This window comes from Rutilus rutilus (genome assembly GCF_951802725.1).
Source record: "Rutilus rutilus genome assembly, chromosome: 20".
Classification (NCBI taxonomy): domain Eukaryota; kingdom Metazoa; phylum Chordata; class Actinopteri; order Cypriniformes; family Leuciscidae; genus Rutilus; species Rutilus rutilus.
Genome location: NC_140225.1, coordinates 34,377,004 through 34,392,003, shown reverse-complemented (window position 1 = coordinate 34,392,003; position 15,000 = coordinate 34,377,004). Strand labels below are relative to the sequence as shown.

Genomic DNA, 15,000 nt, shown 5'->3' with positions numbered 1-15,000 from the left:
TAACTCTCATAACTCTCAGTCTGCAGTCAGGAGACGTTCCCAGGTCTGTGTAATTATGACTGACAGCGCGTAGACGGAGCGTCACACTCAGAAACACTGGAGATTAGATGAGTTCTGAGATTAATATATGGGAAGATCATTAATAATAAATGATATTATGTTTTTAAATGCATTTATTGACTAATTTATTTAATTTGAAATTATGACATTTCATTCTTCTTGAGTGTGAAAACTCGTTTAAAACAATTACAGAACGTTAAGCCGTTAGTCCATGTAATAAGTAGAACTTTCTGTTCATAAAACAATCCTGAAAAAAAAAGGGAATCACAGTTTCCACACAAATATGACTGACTTCAACACTGATAATAATCATAAATGTTTCTTGATCATCAAATCATCGGATCATGTGACACTGAAGACTGGAGTTATGATGCTGAACATGACATTTTACTGTATAATCACACAGAAAACAGCTGTTTTACATTGTCATAATATTTCACTGTTTTTGCTGTATTTTTGATCAAGTAAACGCAGCTTTGGTGAGCAGGAGTGTGTGAGCGAGCGAGTGGAGAATCTGCTGAATCCTGTGTGGCCGTATGTCACATCCGTTTACAGCGGGACACTCTAACAAACACTCATTAGTTCTGCCTGCTTTAATCGCTCTCACACACACACACACACACACTCAACCCTTAATGTACAGCCAGAAGAAACACTGCTCTTCATATCAACGCCAGTGAAAGCTCAGTAACAGCTGAGAGTGAGTGCTGGAAGAGGAAGATCTGCCCGTGTGTTTCCTCTCATTACTCTGTTTAGAGATTTGCAATTAGCCTGTTAAACACAAGCGTGTAATCCACTCAGATTACCCAGAGAGCTTTGTGCTCGGCAGGCGATCACTTTAAAGCATTAAACAGGATTTAGGATGTCTCCTGCTACGACACGTCTGTCTTCTGATGGAGAGAAACGCCCTCAGTCTGTTCCTCTGAAACAAAGAGCGCTGACAGTTCCTCAGAGCGTCATGCACACAGCATTTCATTTACCTCTTGTTTTTCAGGTAGATTATCTTTGCAGCTGTTTCATGTCTTCCACAAAAATGAATATTATTCCATCATTACTGGCCCTCATGTCACTTCAAACACGTACGACTTCATGTCTTGCACGAGCTGGAACACAAAAGGAGAACAGCGCTGGTGGCTCTTTACACGCAAACTGAAAAGATCTTACACAAAAGAACAATTTGCTCATGAAGCAAATATATCTGCAGTTTTCTCGTGTACTCAGAGGGCTCTAGTTAAAGTCCCCTGTAGTCGATCATTTTATCCCTTAAAACTCATCTTTGATCACCAAAATGACATACTTAAAGTTTTTTTCTATGAATAATTTCTTCATGCCTTAAAATTTGTGTGTAAAACAAATACACATTAGTATGCAAATTAGATACAGTGTGTATGCATAGAATGGGAAGGACATTCATTATGATTACAGGGGCAGATTATAGAGCTCAATACTGCATGATTTGTTAGACAATTCTTTATGATACTTAATTTGTGTGGCTTTCCTGCTGTGGTAAACTGGTACAGCACTGCGTTTATGATACGAGTCATGATAAAAGAGCTCAGAGACTCAAAGTAAAATGGCAATGCTTGAGCAAATGCTTTTGTTAACACTACCGGTGTGTTTAGGGTTTAGTGTATGTTTTTGTGCATACTGGGCATGTATATTTAAAAAGCTGCATTTCCCAAAAGCCGTTGTATTGGCACCAATAGCCTGTACGATCTGCTCAGGCTCGCAGTGCATTTGGGGAGTTCTTACATCAATCGTCACTAACTGACAAAATGTTCAACGAACAATGAGTAAGATAGCCTTATATAAATCATTCATTTGAACACCTGATGTCAAAACAGAGCGTGCGTGGATAATGGTTTCCGGGTAATCTCCGTATTCCATTGATGCATTAATTATAAGTCTCTCACGAACATTTTGAGACGTAAATTTAGAAACGGTTAACTCAAGTGGACTCACTGCTGCGTGCCGTTTATGAAATGCCATTATGTATGTGTATTATGTAAGGAAGTTATGTTCGCTTGACAAAGGCAACATACGGATCTACTGTTTAAGCTTCTTCTTCATGTTAGCAAATGTTTTTAAAACTTTATTTCAATCTTTCAAATAAGCCAACATCCAAGTTTTTCATCAAACTCTACTCATCTTGTTAATCCTATATTTTTTTCTTTTGACAGAGACTTGAGTGAGAACTTCATCCAGGCGATTCCCCGAAAGGCCTTCAGAGGAGCCACGGACATCAAGAACCTGTGAGACCCGCGGCACAACAGCACAGTACACCAGATCAGACTCCAGCATGCTCTAAACATCCTTTCATTCCGTGTTTTAACAGTCAGTTAGACAAGAATCACATCAGCTGCATCGAGGACGGCGCTTTCCGTGCGCTACGTGGAGTCGAAGTTTTGTGAGTATAAAAACATGCACAGTTAAACATTACCTGAAGACTGATCAGAAACAGAATCTATGCCATGAACAAGAGCGAGTCTTCACCATCCAGGATTAATCTGTGTGATGTTGTGTGGGAAATTAAAATGTGACGTAGATGCTAAAACTTACATCATTAATGTCCTCACAGCATGCAAAACATCATCATTTTACTTGCAACTATGTGGACGGGCAAATGTTCATGATTTCTTTTAGGATCATAGACTATTGAATTCATGATGTTAAACAGTTAAATCAGTCAAATCAGTGACATTCATTTGTTGCCATATTCCCTGATTAGTGTCACACCTGTTCCCTGTTGCTTTGATTTCCTTCCTTGTGTATTTAAGCCTTCAGTCTTCCTCAGTTCTGTCTTGTTTTAACGTTACATTGTGCATGTAGTTCTCTTCAGGTTCATTAAAAGTATTACTATTATTCGTTTATCCTGCGTCACGCATCCTCTTTGGATTATCAACACCAACTCCTTACAGAACGATAGAAGGGATTTTTTACAGCGAATTAATAGCTATGGACATGCAGTTATCCTCCTCCTGCTGGAGCCGGGGGTCGCTCCCTCAAGGACCACACGAGGCACTCTCTCAACCTGGCATGTCTTATTCACGACCCCGACCGTTCACCATATGCCCCAATTACCCCTTTTCCACCAAGGCAGTGCTGGTGCCGGTTCGGAGCCGGTGCCTACTCGCGAACCAGTTCTTTGTGTTTCGACAGCCAAAGAACCGGTTCTCGGCCAGGAAAATTGGTTCCAAAGCGGCACCAACTCTTTGCTGGACTAGAACCGTTCTTTTACCATGTCATGCTTACGTCGGGGGCTGGGGACGGGGTTATTGTCGAACTTCTTCTTAAACGTAATCTCCGTCTATAGTAATCCAGACGAGCAGCACAAATGTGTTCTAAACGTCTTCTTCTGACCCCAGTATAGGATCGCAAAGCCAGGAGAAACATTTGCAGAAAGACGATGTAGTCCGCCATTTTAATTGTTACGCTTGAAGTTGGCACAAGCGTTTCTGGGAAAGCTAAGACGTATGGCAACATACACAGTGACGTAACGACGTCGTTCGCTGGGCTCTCTAGTCAGTGGAAAAACAAACAGGTTCTGAGAAGGTTTGCAAGTTGAACCAACTTTGAACCAGAACCAGTTCCGAACCAGTTCTTTTTTGGTGGAAAAGGGGTAATTAAGGAAGACCCCGCCAGCCCCAGAGCCCAGCCAGGGCTCAGCCGTGCCCACCGCGGGAATGCCAGAACCCACGGCTGACTCTGAGCCTCAACAGAGCCGGAGCGATCGCCAGAGGCTGATTTCATTGCGGAGCCGGAGCTCAAAGCGGATCCTGCAACAGCGACCATCATCGAGGGCATATTGGAGGAGTTTGTGGGGATGGATTGGAGTCCCACCCTCCCATCGCTGAGGTGCAGACACAGAGCTGGGTTACTGAGGATTTGTTATATTATGAACTTGACAGGGAGGTGTTTCTTGTGCTCCCATCCAATTCCAAGTCGGCCAAGTCATTGATGGTTAAGCCCAGGTCAAAAGTCATCACTGGTCATGACCAGCACTAATGCCGAGTTCACACTCGTCAGATCACTGTTCTTTTCACACTCCACGACTATCTGGGGTAGCAATCAGTTGCTGCTGTGTTCACACTGCACGACTATATGGGGTATCAGTCGCTGCTGTGTTCACACTGCACGACTATATGGGGTATCAGTCGCTGCTCTGTCTGGTCCACAAACCATGTTTCACAACCAAACACACGCAAGAAGTGATTAGGAAATAATGCAAGATCACGCGTGCGTGAGACTGGAGTTCTCGCACAAAACTGGAATTATTAAAAATTATATCCCACTAGAAGCATGCGATCCAAATTGTCTGTGCGCTGAAAAGGGGAAAAAGAAAAAAGATTATGGAGGAGGAAGTGATTGGGGAGACGAGGGGAGCAGGGACTGTGTGTTCTGCAAAGAAAGCTGGAGGTGAATAAATAATTTTGCAATGTGCTGCTGTTGCGGTTGGTTAAGCAAATGTTTGTGCTTTGTTTCTATTTGATTTAATTGTAAATATATCTATTAAAATACTGATATTCTGGTCTATAACTCCTCCCCGAACTTCCGGCTGCCCTGTATCTTGCTCTCTCATTGGCTGTAGGTCATCGCCATTTTAAGTCAAAACACATTTCACACAGCAGGATTTTGAATCGCCGACAGGTCCTAATGTTTAGCATGCCAACTATCACGACTCATCGGCCATTCTCTCAGATCGTGTCCAGTAGAATTTACACAGCACCGATTTGCCTCCAATTTCTGGCATTTGTCTAGCCTAGAAATCTAGACGCACCCTAGCGGCAGCAAAATGTATTTTGCAGCCAGGGCAGTCTAGCAACTCTCCATAGACTTTCGAGCTGCAAAAACCTAAATTTGGTCAGGCCAATCACGTCGCGTATAGAGTATGCGGGGCGGGCTTAACATATGACGACAGAGTTGCGACGGTTCCCTGGCTGCTACTTGAAAACAAAGAATGACGGCTGCTCATCGGCTTTGGCCGCGACTCTGGAGGACTTGGAGTTAAGTTTTTCTTTGAGCAAAGAACGGCACTTAAGTCATTCTTAAAAAAAGGAAGATGTGTTCGTAGTTTTGCCGGCCAGATATGGCAAAAGTTGAATCTATCAACTAGCTCCGCTGGTGGGAAAACGCTCTGGTTGGTTGAAGCGCTGTCCTATTGCGTGCAGAGGGAATTTGAAAGACAGCCATTTATCCCGCCCCTCGGATTGAGCGTGTCTATGGTGAGTTGCCAGACCAAACATCTTGATGTAGGTCTGGCTTGCCAGGCTAGCATTTGTCGGCAATTTCTCAAAACTTGTCCGCCTAAAATCGTGCAATGTGAACTCGACATAAGTCTTCGTTGTCCAGCTCCAAGTCTCATTCATCACAGATGGTCCCGCCCAGCCTCCCTCTCCCTCCTCCACTGTCTTCGCTGTCTCCCCTCGGCCCCTCGGCTCCTCCAGTGGTTCTGCTCTTCTGCATGGATCCGGCTGGGGCTTCCTAGTCATCAGCTCCGCCTTGGCTCGTGAATCCCTCAGTTCCACCTCAAGCCTCCAAGCCCACGCTCCTTCGGCTCCACCATGGACTCCCATCCCTAAGGCCTCGCCGGGCTCCCTCGTCGCGCCTCGACCTGTCACTTCTCTAGCTCCTCCGGGCTCCATCCGGTTCCACCATGGTCCCTCCAGGGCTATCAAATAAAAATTCTAATTTTGAATATTCGTCGAATTAAAAAAAAAAACTGCACATTCGAATGCAAAAAAACTTGCATTGTCGAGTTTTTATATTACATTGATTTTTACTGAAAAGAAAGAAAAAGAAGGTTACACTGAATGTGTTTAGCCACTCTTGACTGGAGTATGAGTGAGTGAGAGCCCTAAATGAGGAGCACCAGAGGGTTTAATTGTCTTGATATTTTGCAGAACGCTGAACAACAACAACATCAGCGGCATTCCAGTGTCGAGCTTCAACCACATGCCCAAGCTCAGGACCTTGTGAGTAACACTCAAACATGCACAGAAAACACAAACCATGCATGCACACACACACACACACACACACACACCAAACCCAATTACACAAGTAACACAAGTGAAAACACCCTAAATCACATTAGATAAAAGCTTCTTACAGATGCACACACACACACACACACTCACACACACACACACACACACAGATCATTCCATGCAGTTTTGGCGGGACAGCTCAGGCCACACGGCTCTGCCAGAAGCCACAGTCCGTAATTCACACACACATACAGCAAATTCCCCCAGAAATAAACACCCCACACACTGTTTTTTCATGAAATGTATATTCTGGTATTTCTGTGAAATTTCTCAACCGTTTTACCACATGGAGTTTCTTTCTCATGATGTTCTGGGGCCGTATTCACAAAGAATTTTAAGGCTAAAAGTAGCTCCTAACTGGCGAATTTAGGAGCAACTCCTAAAAATAATGGGCGTGTCACTCGTAACTTTAGGACTCCTAATTTTTTTTGACTAAGAGTAATTCACGAAGCATTTTAGCCCTAAAAGTAGCACCTAAGCCTGGGACAGCTTAAAAGAAGTCGAGAGGACTCCTAACTCACTAAGACCTTCACAAACCGCTTTTTGTGGCATTTCACGTTGCGATGTTTTGAAATGCGTACGCGGCGGCTACAGGAGCTTCCAATCGCGAGGGAACAATTTAGCATTGTAGGCATAACTAGGGATGCAATAACGCCACCAACAACAAGCAAAACTAGGCTATTCATTGCATGTAAACTAATTGTAACATTTAATTGTGAATCAAATTAAAATGTTCTTCTCTTTGCAAACGTAGGCAGAGGCATATAGTGACAGATTAATTCAATAATGTTGCAAAGATATTGCATCAATCCATATGTTTCATTAGGCTACTAGGCTATTTGTTTTGCCTTACTCTTTATTCATTTAGGCTATTTATTCAGTTATTCATCATCTTCCGTCCTTCGCACTACTTGTGTAGCGCACGCATTCTCAGACCTGTCACCTGTCACTCATCATCGTAGGGGAGGGGTTTGGAATCATTCCCGTGTTACAATCATCAGCCAATCAGGGTGGTCACTTCAGTCAAGCTCGTGCATGAGTAATGACGTCATCCATAGCAACGAAGACTCACTCTTAGTTTAGGAGTTGTCATTTTTCTTTACTAAGAGTAGGTCTGAAAGGCGTTGTGAATAACTTTTAAGAGAAAACTCCTAGCTAAAATCTTTTAGTGCGATTTAAGAGTACTCCTAGTGGTAAGATAAAATGCTTTGTGAATACGGCCCCTGGTTTATATATTTATTTATTTTGTTATTCAGTTACAGATTCATGGTTCGAGACTGACATTACAGGTTTCCATTAAACAATGTCAAGAACATGATTAAAGTTTTAGAGGTTTTAGAGAGTGAACGCCAGATCCTCGTGACTGCAGTCAGTTTGTACGTTCCCTGTTTATTATCTTGAAACTGTTTGCAGCTGTAAAACAGGATCGTTTTTTGTAGTTCATTCTGAAGCTTGTGTCCCGACATCTCACACCAGTCGTTCCTCCTTCACCCAGTAACTCTATAATCTTTTTCTTTTAAGACATTGTGTATTGGCCAAATCAAATCAATCACCTTTATTTTTTATAGCTGCTTTATATTCTAAAGCAGCTTCACAGTAATAAACTGGGAAATAATGATCAATGATGTAAACTTCATGAAATATGATATGAGTATAGAAATTCTGCTGTTTTTGTTAGTTTTTTTTTTTACACTTTCTTTAGTGTGTAATGATGCAGTTTGAGCATGAACAAGGTTTCCAAAGTCTTTTCAGCGGGAGTTCTTCTCTATATCAGTGTCAGTGTTTCTGAACTCCTGAAACGCCTCCAGTGTAGTCTTGAGTTTCTTCCGGGAACGAACACGTCACAATATTCCTCATTATAATAATTCATGCGCAGAATAAAGGGGCGGGGCCTGGTTGAGTTAGTTAATAGTGTGTTAAACTGGCGGTTATGGTAAGGGGCGGGACATTTCCCAAACACACTCGAAGCGCTCGACCAATCACAACACACTGCTCCAGTCGACCAATCAGAGCACAGTGTGCTTTTCAGAAGGAGGGGCTTCATAGAGACAGGAAGTAAACAGAGCGTTACTGACAGACTGGGAAGAGAGGAGCCGCAACAATGGAGAATATGAGGAAAATAATCAACATTCAAGCAGGAAAACCTGTTCTAGTAGAGCCTGAACTACATCAAGTGCATAATGGCCTCTAACATTCGTGCTTCCATGTTTCCTCCTTCAGCCGTTTGCATTCCAACAACCTGAACTGTGACTGCAATCTTGCCTGGCTGTCGCAGTGGTTGCGTGAGCGTCCGACCATCGGTCTGTTCACCCAGTGCAGTTCTCCAGCTCCGCTACGAGGAATTAACGTAGCCGAGATCCAGAAACACGAGTTCAGCTGTTCAGGTAAGACCAATCAGTGACCAATCTGCCTTCCATTCCCTATTGTATTTCACTGATCTGAATTAGAGCATATCACCAAAACAACTGACCAGAGCCGAGTCGCAACACTTGACAATAAAGGCCCTGATATACTCACGGCAAAGTTTTTTCATTCTTCGTGTAGGAGTGAAAAGAAGTTCTAAATGCGATATACTGTTAGCGAACATCCCTAACAGTAAACATGATCTGCTCTTTCCTCTCAGTAACAGAATAAACACACAATAACAATGAGAAAACAGCAGTTCAGAAAGCATCTGATCATAGTGATGTGGAGATGTTTGCTCCAGCTCTGAGCTTCAGATCTACAGTCACGTCACGTTTACTCATACAGCACTTTATACAGTAGATTGATTTAAAGCAGCAGCTTTACAGTATTAAACATGAAAAACAGTGTCAGTGTCTCTTTCAGTCAGAGTTACAGCTTCAGTTTCTACTATAAAGCGGCTCTCCAGTGTGTTCCTGTTTTTACTCGCGTCTGAACAGAAGAAATGGAGATTCACAGCTCAAAGAAGGCGGAGCCTCAGAGCCACACCCACCTGTTACATCATCACCACACTGACCAATGGGAGTTCATAGGTGTTTAATCAGCCATAGTGACAAGCTGCTTCAAACTTCTGAAATGAACTTAGTTTTGGCCTGATTTTGTTCGAAAGGACGTCACACCAGTTCGCTCTTCAGATTCACATTGAAGAATATCGGCGCCGTAAGGTCCAATTATTTAGCGTTGGTTAATGCATTAGTTATTAAATGCATTTGTTACAGTATGTATTGATCTTTGTTAATAAAAATCAGTTCATGTTAGCTGAGGTCCATTAATAAACGCAGTCTCACTTATATCAGGTGTCTTTAAGTACTACAGTATGTACTAACATTTAAATGAATCATTGGATACAATGCACCTATTGTTTACGTACATTGTTTTTATGTTGTAAATTCCTCCCTGTCATTACAGCTGTAATTAATTTCTGTACTTAACATCTATAAATACACTGTTGACCTCTGAACCCACCCTTAAACCGACTCATACCACCAAACCTGTCCTGAGTCTCCTAACCTGACCCCTATCAGCTGCATACGGCCACACTTTACTTTACAGTGTCACTCTTACATATGTTACATATAATTGCTATTGTAATAACAATAAATTATGCATAATTACATGAAACTAACCCTGAACCAAACCCTAATCTTAACCCTGTATTACTCTGTACTGTAATTACAGTGTAACAAAGACACCTTAAAATAAAGTGTAACCCTTTATTTTAAGATGACATTGTTACAGTGTAATTACACAAATTAGTACTGAGGAATAGTAATTAACTACATGTACTTACTATAGGGTTTGGTTTAGGGTTAATTGCTTATAATTATGCATAAATAATGATTACTACTACAGTAAGTACATGTAATGTGTAACTGTCACCTTGAAATACCATGTTTTGCAATACAACATGAACAATAAGTACATTGTACCTATTAATTATTTTTATGTAAGTACATAGTAGTTAAGGACATTAACATGTGACCACTGAGGTCAACAGATACAACTTTTTATTTCAATAATGTTTTAGTGAATGTTGAATTAAACAAACTTCTTTCATTGTTAGAATACTGGAACCTAATAGTAAAGTGCTGTTCTTGACTGCTATCTGCACACTTCATTTCCATTACCCACAACCTCTTCTCTTCAGGTCAGTCTGAGAGCGCTGTGGGCCAGTCGTGTAGTTTGGCCACGGGCTCGTGTCCGGCCGTCTGCACCTGCAGTAATAACATCGTGGACTGCCGAGGGAAAGGACTGACCGCGATCCCGGCTAACCTGCCCGACAGCATGGCGGAGATGTAAGTTCCTGGAGCTCGAACCGTAGAGCACGACGCAAGGGTTCAGTTCCCAGGGAATTCACAAACTGTGAACACACACTTACCTTACATGCAATGCAAGTCGCTTTGGATAAACGCGTCTGCCAAATGCATAAGTCTTGTTTTCCAGTACAAATACCTAAACATTCTTAAAGCAAGATACATTTACTTGAGAGGCAAAATTACTCAAGATTCGGTCTCAAGAATTACTCAAGATCTTGTTTTCTGAAAGATTTATCAAAATGAAGTGAGTTCATGCTTAAAACCAGAACAAATATCTGCCAATGGGCCAATTTTAGGATGTTTAGATATTCTTACTGGTAACACTTTACAATAAGGTTCATTAGTTAGGGTTAGTTAACTACCTTAGTTAACATGAACTAAGAGTGAACAATACTTCTACAGCATCTATTAATCTTAGTTCATTTTAATGTAAACATTTACTAATACATTATTAAAATCAAAGGTTGTATTTGTTAACATTAGTTTATGCACTGTGAACTAACATGAACAAACAATGAACAGCTGGATTTTTATTAACTAACATTAACAAAGATTAATAAATACAGTAACAAATGTATTGTTCATTGTTAGTTTGTCAAGTTAGTCAATAACTAAAGTTAACTAATTAACCTTATTGTAAAGTGTTCCCTTTATACTGGAAAACAAGACCGAAACGCTGAGAAAGAACATGATTTTTTTGCAGTGCAGTTTTGCAATCTCTGGATTCTAGTCACATGATCTACGACAGATGTATTTGGACAGAGACTGAACAGACCACAGGAATGTGCTGTCTGGAATCACTGCAATCCAAAGAATGTAAATTGTGTTTCTATATTTCCTACTGAGTGCCCTGCGTTTGAAGAGAAGGGAAATTCTGCAAGTGTTTAAGTCGAACTGTAATTGCCTCTGGCTCTGAAGGCTCTAAATGACCCTGACAAATGACTTTCCTGTTTTAAATGAGGCTGTTTAGACTGAAAGCAACTGCTTTCTTCACAGAACTGTGGACTGAAGCCGCAGGGTGTGCCATTAAAACAGACCCTTAAAAACACAACCAGCCGCCACAGACACTAATGACATCCGAAACCAGACGAAAGACGAAGCGCGTCCCACCTTTATCAGCACAGCCGATGTTCGCTGTGTTCTCAAAGTTTCTGCCACAACAGAATGATTGTATTGCCATGAACAGATCGTTACAGCCAGGCCACAGAAATCATACACGCATGATACATTTATTACAGTATACTTTATGCAGCATTTTCCTGTTTATACACTAAAATTACTCATTTGATTTAAACACAGCAAATGCTTTAATCAGTTTGTGAATGTACTCTCCTTAAAGCAACTTGCAAATCGACAGTATCCACCTTATTTTTAACATAAGAGCAGGTGTGGCTATTTGTACATTGTATATGTTAAATGAATCCAGTGTCATTCGCTTACAGTTATTTTTAGATGTACAAAACAGTTTGTTATGTTGCTTGATATTGCAAACTGGTATTTTTACCATATTATTTTAATGTATTGTCTTAATTATAAACACATTGGTTTGTTGTGCAAACAGTTTTACCGTTTACTGCACTTTGTTATTCATCTAGTTATTTCCCTTTAATATCTCACACATTCACAGATAAACAGCTTACATTTGTGTTGCAAAAAAAGATGGATATATTAAGGCAGAAACATGTGCCTTGTTGCTAAGAGACCCAGACCCACCCACCACTGACCCAGAGCCAAAGCCTGCCCAGTCTGACCAGTGCTGGAGGAGTTTCACATGGTTGAGTGGGGTTCCTTTCATCCTCATGCCTCTGAAGTCTGTACCTCCTTATGTGAACTCCTTGATTCCCTCCTACATTCAAGCCCTGTCTCCGCGGTTGGTCCCGTTCAGTCCCAAGTCATCTTCGCCACCATTGGTTCTGCCCAGTTCCAAGTCATTTAAGTTATCGCTGGTCAAGGCGGTGTGTGGTGAACGCACTGATGCCGTTGCTGCACACTGGTGGTGGTTGAGGAGAGATCCCCTGACATGATTGTAAAGCACTTTGTGTGTACAGTAGTACATATGAAAGCGCTATATAAATGCCTCATTCATTCATTCATTCAACTCCGGACTCCACCTTGGCCCTCCGACTCATCGGCTCCACCTTGGCTCAGCGCTCCCTCAGCTCCACCGTGGTCCATCATCCCCCAGGCTCCTTCATCCCTCCGGCTCCACCTTGGCTCAGCGCTCCCTCAGCTCCACCGTGGTCCATCATCCCCCAGGCTCCTTCATCCCTCCGGCTTCACCTTGGCTCAGCGCTCCCTCAGCTCCACCGTGGTCCATCATCCCCCAGGCTCCTTCATCCCTCCGGCTCCACCTTGGCTCATCGCTCCCTCAGCTCCACTGTGGTCCGTCATCCCCCAGGCTCCCTCATCCCTCCGGCTCCACCTTGGCTCAGCACTCCCTCAGCTTCACCGTGGTCCGTCATCCCCCAGGCTCCCTCGTCCCTCCGGCTCTGGCTCCACCTTGGCTCAGCACTCCCTCAGCTCCACCGTGGTCCGTTATCCCCCAGGCTCCCTCGTCCCTCCGGCTTCACCTTGGTCAGTCATCACCCTGGTTGCGTCATGGATATCCAGTCCTCTGGCTACACCTCTTCCCTCCACCCCTTCGGCTCCACTGGGCTCTTCTTTCCCTCTGGCTCCACCATTGTCCTCACTCCCACTGGCTCAACCCTGGTCTGCTGTCTTCGCCTCGGTCCTCCAGTCCATCAGTGTCACTCCAGACATTCGTCTCCTCTGCTCCGCCTGGGTCTCCACCTCCATCAGCTCCACCTCAGTCGGACAGGCTCGTGGCTCCACCTCACCTCTTCTCTTCATCGGTTCCCCCCGTGGGCCTTCGTCTTGGCGCTGCTCTGGAGTTCAGGGATAGTTAATTTTTTGTTGTAAACAAGTTATTAATTTAGTTCATTTATATATATATATATAGCCACTCTGGAGAAAACCGAGATATCATCGTCCAGCTCAGTTCAGTTCATATTATGGTGTCAATGCAGGCAGATCAAAATTATTTTTGAATATTAGGTGTCCCCAACTAAGCAAGCCAAAGGCGACAAAGCCAACAGTGTCAAGGAACCAAAACTCCATCAGTGACAGAGTGGAGAAAAAAACCTTGGGAGAAACCAGACTCAGTTGCTCAGTTCTCCTTGCCAACGAACGAACAGTGTATGATTATGATTCAGGCACCATTAGATTGGATTGGAACATTCAGAATAGAACAAGAGATACCAGTCTGCCATCTCCGCCTCGGTCCCGCTAGCCTTCGGTCACGCCTGTGCCCTTCAGTCCATCTGTGTCTACCCAGATCTTCGGCTCCTCGTCTCCACCTCAGTCGGGCAGACTCCTGGCTCTACCTTCCCTCCATCGGTTCCCCCATGGGCCTTTGTCTTGGCACTGGTCTGGATCACACTATGACCCCGCACTCCTTCATCTCCTCCCTAGCTCTTCCCTCCCTCCCTCCACTCCCCCTGGGACTGTTCTGTCAGTCGGGAGCCACCGTACAGGAGAAAGGAGGAATGTCACGGACTGCTTTTCCCATCATCCTCCCTGGCACTTAAGCACACACACCTAGCCCTCATCACCAGCACTATATAGAGCACACACACTCCCTCAGTCACTGTCTGACCTCGTCTGATGCTACAGATTACTTACCCTGCTACTTGCCTGACAATCCCGCTTTGAGTGCTTCAAATACGAGTTCAGCTAAAAGGTCTCATTTACCAACAAACATCACTGGGAAAGACAATGGGCCCTATCTTGCACCCAGCGCAATTGTCTTTGTACACCGACGCGTGTATCATTCCTATTTTGCACCCGACGCACAGCAGACTTTTCCCTCCACAGACGCACGTCGATAAATTAGGGAATGAACTTGCACTCCCGGGGGGCGGTTCAGCGAAAAGAGGAGGCGTGTTTCGGTGCAAACGTTCCCTGGTGCTATTTTGCAGTTCCAGAAAACAATTTCGCCACTGACCAGGAGAAACCTCGTCTAGAGTCAGTGGCGCGTTTTCAGTGGCGCGTTCAGATGCTATTTTAAGGGCGCATGCTTGGCCATAATGTAGCGTGTGCACAACACACACACACTTTGCTTCTCTCATCTACAGACGCAGCAGTTCCCATTTTTGCAAACCATACATAATTACAACGAAAAATATTCCACACGAGGGAAATCATTGTGGTGTCCATGAAGATGGGATAAAATAGGCATAAATCTAGCTTACACATTTACCCAAATTATTATACGCCTGTTTAAACGAAGCTAATTTGGGTGTGTTTCTCCATCCCCAATGTCACTTCTCTGTGTTTTACGGCCCTGACGAGAATGTCGGTCTCCTCGGCAGTGACCCGCTCCTGGCGTGCGTCTGGCAAATCTGCCGTTATAATAGCAAACCACCATGGAACAAGCGCGCCTGCTCTTAAAGGGAATGTGAGATGACGCGCCGATTGGTTTATTTCACGTTACGCCCAAACCACACCTATGAGTAATGAAGCTACGAGATCCGAGATCCGCCCACAAAGTTACTTGCGTTTCGCGTTTGTTACTTGCGTTTCAGATCGTTAAAATAGGGCCCAATATCTGAATG

General features: G+C 43.4%; 1 protein-coding gene across 2 annotated transcripts in view; it reads left to right on the top strand.

Annotated features, from left to right (window-relative positions):
* slit1a (slit homolog 1a) overlaps nucleotides 1–15,000 on the top strand; it is a 115,170-nt gene that overhangs the window by 50,557 nt on the left and 49,613 nt on the right. For both annotated transcript variants that reach the window (XM_084391495.1, XM_084391494.1), the window contains 5 exons: nucleotides 2,241–2,312; nucleotides 2,396–2,467; nucleotides 5,961–6,032; nucleotides 8,328–8,491; nucleotides 10,219–10,366. In XM_084391495.1, the coding sequence (XP_084247621.1) occupies nucleotides 2,241–2,312; nucleotides 2,396–2,467; nucleotides 5,961–6,032; nucleotides 8,328–8,491; nucleotides 10,219–10,366 (528 nt within the window). The remainder of the gene's footprint in view (nucleotides 1–2,240; nucleotides 2,313–2,395; nucleotides 2,468–5,960; nucleotides 6,033–8,327; nucleotides 8,492–10,218; nucleotides 10,367–15,000) is intronic.